The sequence below is a fragment of the Sinocyclocheilus rhinocerous genome, unplaced genomic scaffold (assembly GCF_001515625.1).
Source record: "Sinocyclocheilus rhinocerous isolate Xijiao unplaced genomic scaffold, SAMN03320098_v1.1 scaffold2695, whole genome shotgun sequence".
Lineage (NCBI taxonomy): Eukaryota > Metazoa > Chordata > Actinopteri > Cypriniformes > Cyprinidae > Sinocyclocheilus > Sinocyclocheilus rhinocerous.
This window is the reverse complement of record NW_015637529.1, coordinates 290,664-297,140: the sequence shown is the minus strand read 5'-3', so window position 1 is coordinate 297,140 and position 6,477 is coordinate 290,664. Positions and strand designations below refer to the sequence as shown.

General features: G+C 36.7%; 1 protein-coding gene across 1 annotated transcript in view; it reads right to left on the bottom strand.

Annotated features, from left to right (window-relative positions):
- Positions 1-282: 282 nt before the first annotated feature.
- The window catches only part of slc37a1 (solute carrier family 37 member 1), a 16,741-nt gene continuing 10,546 nt past the window's right edge, over positions 283-6,477 (bottom strand). Inside the window, exons 10-17 of the mRNA XM_016563903.1 lie at positions 4,898-4,960; positions 4,272-4,357; positions 4,120-4,168; positions 3,860-3,933; positions 3,673-3,751; positions 3,466-3,563; positions 1,909-1,973; positions 283-1,781 (exon numbers count right to left, since the gene is read on the bottom strand). Coding sequence (XP_016419389.1) covers positions 1,766-1,781; positions 1,909-1,973; positions 3,466-3,563; positions 3,673-3,751; positions 3,860-3,933; positions 4,120-4,168; positions 4,272-4,357; positions 4,898-4,960 — 530 coding nt within the window. The 3' untranslated portion in view covers positions 283-1,765. The remainder of the gene's footprint in view (positions 1,782-1,908; positions 1,974-3,465; positions 3,564-3,672; positions 3,752-3,859; positions 3,934-4,119; positions 4,169-4,271; positions 4,358-4,897; positions 4,961-6,477) is intronic.

Sequence of the window (6,477 nt, the reverse complement as noted above, 5' to 3'; positions counted from 1 at the left end):
ACTGTTTTTTTTTTTTTGTAATTTTATGCAAAGGGGATATAATACAAAGAATAGTGTTATAAATGTACATACATTTAAAAAAAAAATACAAATATGAAAAACTTTCGAGGATTTACGATGCTGATGACCGTTAAACCGTTAAATCACAATCTTGTGAAAAGGGTCCATTATGCATTCATGAACCTGTGTGTGTATAAAATTATTATAATGTATATAATAATAAAAATAAAAAAATCTTAAAGCACATAGCTTGCACTGTGACAAAATGAGGAAGATGGGTTGTCTTTTGTATTTGCTTTATTCAAAATGTCCTCTTTGTACACACAGCAACACAGTACAGCTAATTCCCAAACCTCTATTTGTACCAGGAGTCTGTAAAGGTGCTGATAATAACTTAAAAATGAACACTCCAAAGACGTATCCCTATACAAAAACACAAATAGAAAGAAGGCACAATGTATGTTCTCTCATTACACCAGGGTTCTACCCATAAATTATACAGATACATTCATTTACCTAGATTACGTCGTCCTATAAGGGCAAATGCACACGTGCTACACGTATGATTACATAAGAGGTCCAGACATCTACATGTGCCTCTAGCTCTGCAGAACGACACAATCCTACAGTAACCTGAACATTCAAATAGACACTTTAAATATTTATAGCTGCAGAGGCAGGTGCGGGTCCTAAATGCGCACATACAATTACAGTCAAGGAGACGCTTTGGGTTTGCTCACAGATTTAAATTGTACAGACTGAGCTTAGTGTGAACATTTTAAACCTGGAAATAGAAACAGTATTAGAAATTCTAATACTGCATCCTACAGAGAAAACAAATCATGATGTTTATATATCTTCTATTGTTAATATAGAACAGCTTGAACTCTGTTTGTATATGAATGTATAGTAAATAGTGGTTAGATAAAAACTAATGCTAACCTCCATTCATACCGACTCAAAACACAATGTTTATTCATTAAGTCACAGGCCAGCAGTGAAAAAATAAATAAATATGAAATTAAATAAAAGAAAATAATTTGTCATAATTGGCTAGTGGATCCCCTATATACAAACACAGGATAAGAACCGTCAACGTCACCACAGAAAGACACAGAAAACAGTCCAAATATAACATACAATTTCTCAACAACTAACAAGATTGGCTTTGGTTTATAGAAAGGCATATATTATATACATAAACTGACCATCGGCTATGCGTTCTACGGGCCTCGTTTATGAAACACGAGCAGAACAAATTTCAGTGTAAATCATTCTTACATAAATTGCCGTGTTCAATTCGATGTGACAATTCATGCAAGAGTGGATTTATGAACTATCTACGGGAACATTTGTTCTGCGTGTTTAATGAAGGCGCTGTGTGCCCGGCAGGGAACTAGAAGTAGAAATTATACTGCATTTATTTTAAATTCCCCTTGTTAGCAGCAAAGGGAGGCTACTTTTGGTTGTGCAATTGTGCATTATTTAACTGGAGGGATATTTAGGCTTGATCTCACATTGAGTCATGTTCATTTGTTTGGGTACAACCAAAGGACAAACCCAGGCAGAGCTGCAGGTCCAGACTGATGAACTAAAGACAAGTCGCTTCGCCCTAAACTGATGATTTCTCATCTGAAAAAAGGAATAAAATGTCTCTGTGCACAGTCCATTTTCTAAAACAGAGGACTAAGCACAGGTTTCAGTCAAGTTTTGGTCCAGGGTAGGAAGTGGTCAGAGATGAACATTTATATCCGGTGCAAAGTGCTCAATGTTCCTTCAGTCTAGAAAGGAACAGAAAAATAGACTTGTATCGTCAAAACTGTATTTATAAAAGTTAAGTAGTCCCCTGACTCTTCTGGCCATTGATTTGTAAGTGTAACTAAAGAACAAGAACAAAACAGCACTCACTCGACAGCAACTCCTGGCCGGTTCCTATGAGAGCGATGCTCCTTCATCACAAGTCTCAGTAAAAGCTGAAGAACATACAAACAATTTGTCTTTTTGTAATAACTGTGTGAAATCTTTAGTTAATTTATCGCTTGTCTTAAATGTACACTGTGTTGTTAAACTGTATTCACCGCAAAACCTGTTTCCCTATGGGGAAGTAAAACTAGTTTCTATTCTATGTTCCCATACTACAATTAATAGTAGTAGCTTCTGTCCAGCTCCAAAAAGGCCCAAAACCCCATAAGCATTACGAATAAGATATATCTGGTACTTCTGTTGTATTGACAAAGCTGCTCATTTTCAATTCTAGAAGTTTTAATAACTGAATGTTCTTCTGGGTTTTTATTACTAATAAATGTACGTCTTTCCTAGTCCTTTGTGATTTGTGGGTTTCTGAAATGAATTTGAATCCACAAAAGAACTTAACATAACTAGAACATTTATATTCATTATATATTTTAAAAAATGTATACAGTATAGAAATCAAACGTTTAAAATTCCATCAAATCACACTTTAAAAATTCCATCATATGACCATGAGAATCCTGTTTCTATAAATAATAATGGCAGCTGTTAAGCGAACAAATAAAATAAGAAATGTGTCATTCTAAATCTATATTTTTAGCTACTTTGGGTTATCTAAAGCTTGTTTTAGAAGTCCTTTAGAAGTGTGTTGAGGCCCCCTAGTGGGTCCCAGATTCCTGGTTGAGAAGCACTTGTCTGGAAGTCTTCTGAAACTAGATACTAATACTAACTATGTGTGAGAAACAGACCAAAATGTAAATCATTTGAAAATGCAGGACGGAGAATAAGATTTGAGAAAATGGTCTGAGAAAAACGACTGAAATTTCAGCCTGTATAAGATTGTATGGCTTCAGAAGTCTTGAAATGTACATAAGGTGGATGGACTACTTTTATGGTGTTTTTTTATTCTTTTAGGAGCTTAAAGGGATAGTTCACCCAAAAATGAAAATTCTGTCATTAATTACTCACCCTCATGTCATTCCAAACCCGTAAGACCTTCGTTCATCTTCAGAACACAAATTAAAGATATTTTTGATTAAATCCAAGAGCTCTCTGACCCTCCCATAGACATCAAGGTTACTACCATGATCAAGGTCCAGAAACGTAGCAAGGAGATCGGTAAAATAATCCATGTGACATCAGGGGTTCAACTGTAATTTTACGAAGCTACAAGAATACTTATTGTGTGCAAAGAAAACAAAAATAACGACTTTATTCAAAGTGGTGGTAACCTTGCTGTCTATGCAGGGTCAGAGAGCTCTCAGAATTCATCAAAAATATCTTAATTTGTGTTCCGAAGATGAACGAAGGTCTTACGGGTTTGGAACGACATGAGGGTGAGTAATTAATGACAGAATTTTCATTTTTGGGTGAACTATCCCTTTAATAGTCTCTAGGATCTGTATGGGAAAAGCTGCATATAGGTTTTTTGGGGGAAAAAAACTAAGAAACATACAATAAACAATAATGCAGTCGGCATCTATTTCAACTCACCAGCAGTGCTAAAAAGTCTGCAGTCATGAGCATGTAAAAGACCTGATCCCAGCCTCGTGCTGACAGCAGCCCTGCCAACAAAGGTCCCACAGCAGCACCTGCAGAAGATGAAAGGTGCAAGAGTGACCCCTCTCAGCTCTGCATTACACAGCGCCACAATAAAACCTCAATGAGTGTCAGGAGATATGAGAATTATAACGCTCTTACCAACAGATCCAGTGCCGTCTATAATAGCTGTCACTGTAGACAGAGCCCTAGCATTGCCCTTCAGACTCTTGTGTGTGCCCTAAAAATATCAAATAATACATCAGAGAAAAACAGCATCTGACAGAAGAATAAGCTTATGATAGCGCAAACACACACTAGACCTGATAAAAGGCAGACAAACACTCACCAAGTCAGCAGAGACAGCGGTTGTGATGAGAGAGTACGGTCCGTTGACTAAACCACCACACACCAGCAGCATGCCTTCATAGCAAATAACATACAAACATCAGACCATATAATTACTAAGAATAAGAATATAACAACACATAAAAGTTGGCATCAGCTGTCCACTGTTAATCTCATTAGTTCTCTCATTTGAATCAAAGCAATGGCGGTCAAAAGCTCTTATGTAACGCTGAAAGGCAACATTAGGATTGGATGTCTTACCAATAGTGGGACCAAAGCCAAACTGACTCATCATAGAGAAGCCGTAGAGCTATTAAAAACACACACACATACACAAACCACTGTCAATGGTGACACAGCAAAGAGCCTTTAAATGCACAAGCTTCCTGTATTTGATCAGCAGAATGACATACTGTGGGCGCAGCCAGCAGAAGCATCACAGCACAAGTGGTGGCCCTCTTTCCCAACTTATCAGAGAGCACTCCAGCCAGGATCCCTCCTACACACACACACACAAACACAGAAATACTTAAGGGTCGTGATTTGATTTTGCATTACTCTGCACTGCTTTATCATAGCACTTCTATGTAAACATGAGGTAGACAAACGAGTTTGATTGTCACAGACTACCATCTTTTGTAATATTATAAATGTCTTTACTGTCACTTTTGCTCAATTGAATACATCCTTACTGAATAAAATACTAAAAAAATTGTATTAAAGCCAAACCTATGAATAGTAGTGTTGATAACAGTAGATAGTTTTGCTTGGTTAGCAGTGGACAAACAGTTTTACGCCATTTAAATATTTGCGTGATAAAGAAACATGGATTAATATGAAAATACAAGGTAGGACGTGTCTCAAACAAGTCAAGATTAGGAAGAACTTGTTAGTATAGGGGTTTTATGATGACACGTCACAATTTCTTTCATTATTAAAGAAAGCAACCGATGAGTGGTCACAGATGTGTATATCAACTATTAATGCCCACCCCAAATACTAAACATTAAAAAAAAACAGGACTGATAAATCTACATACCAACAATGCCTCCCACATCAAACAGAGTTGAAAGGTCTCCAGCTTTCTTGGCATCAAGGTGAGCTGAGAAACAGGAAATACATCTTAGTCACTGTGCTATATTAAAGAAATAGTTCACTAAAAATTAAAAATTGCTGGAAAATGTACTCATCCTCAGGACATCCAAGATGAGTTTGTTTCTTCATCGGAACAGATCTTGAAAAATTTAGCCTTATATCACTTGCTCACCAATGGAAACGCTGCAGTGAATGGGTGCCGCCAGATTGAGGTAGGGCTGGTCCGAATACCATTTTTTGAGCTTCGAAGCTTCGGTAGTAATCAACACCGAATATTCGAAGTTTCGGAGGGAGGGGGCTGAACATATTCTTCTCTCTATTAAAGGCAGGAATCTCTGTGTGTCTGTCTGTCTGTTTGCATTTTTATTATGTCAAGAATAGGGTTGTGACGGTGAGGAAATTTTCCCACTGGTGAATCGACGTGTGACATCACCGTGGGGGCAGGGGCGTTTCCTCTTTTCCTTCGCTTTTATATAGCTTGCAAAAGCGGAGTGCGCATTTTACTTTCACTTTCAAATAGCGGCAATTCGGCATAAAGCAATTGTTGGTTTTTAGTTTGTTTGAATTTTCCCTCTTTTCCTCGCTTTCTTTTGCTTTTAAATAGCTTAAAATCGAATTAGCGGCAATTCGGCGTCAATTGCTTGAATGCAACAACAAAATACAACGTCAAACTCACTTTAGCGTATATATAAAACATAGAATTTTATTAACAAAACAAACAAAAATACACCATGTTATAGGGCAGGCTATGCATAATATAAAATAACAAATAACTTACATAAAGTTTAAATAGGTATACAAAACTGGAAATAAGTAAACATGTATAATATATAACCAAATAAATAAGAAACATAGAAAGTTTATTAGCAAAACGAATAAGAAAGCTTGGAGGCACGGCATACACCTTGATGTCAAATAAAATAAATAAATGACACAAAGTTTAAATAAAGTAAAAATCAGCAAACACTGTGGAACCAATTAAATAAGAAACGAATGTTTAAAAAAAAACTTCCAAAATCACCTTAGATAAACGGCAAAAGTCAACAGGCTTTTCAAAATCCAAAATACTGCCAAACAGGCGCTTTTGCATTTCGTTTCGAAACTAAATCATCTGCCATTGTCTTGTCTGTCTCACCCCACTCTTCTTGTCAGTCAACTCTACTCACTCTCCTCACTGGAGAAATGAAATCTGATCTGTGATGCGACTGTTGTTCGGCACGCTGCATTGAGCATCAAAATTGAAAATCGAATGCCAACCCACCGAACGAATATTCGAATAATCGAATATTCTGGCCCAGTCCTAGATTGAGGCATCAATTTATGTCTTGTGAAGTGAAACACTGCATTGTTTGTAAGAAACAAATCCATCAAGGCATTTTAACCTTAAACCAATGCTTCTGACCAAAATATGAGCCCGTAATCCAAAATAACTATTCGTCCAGAGAAAAAGTCCATCTCCTATTGTTCTCTCACATCAAAATCCAACAACATATTTGTTTAGAACTGTTTTAGACTGTTTTCACT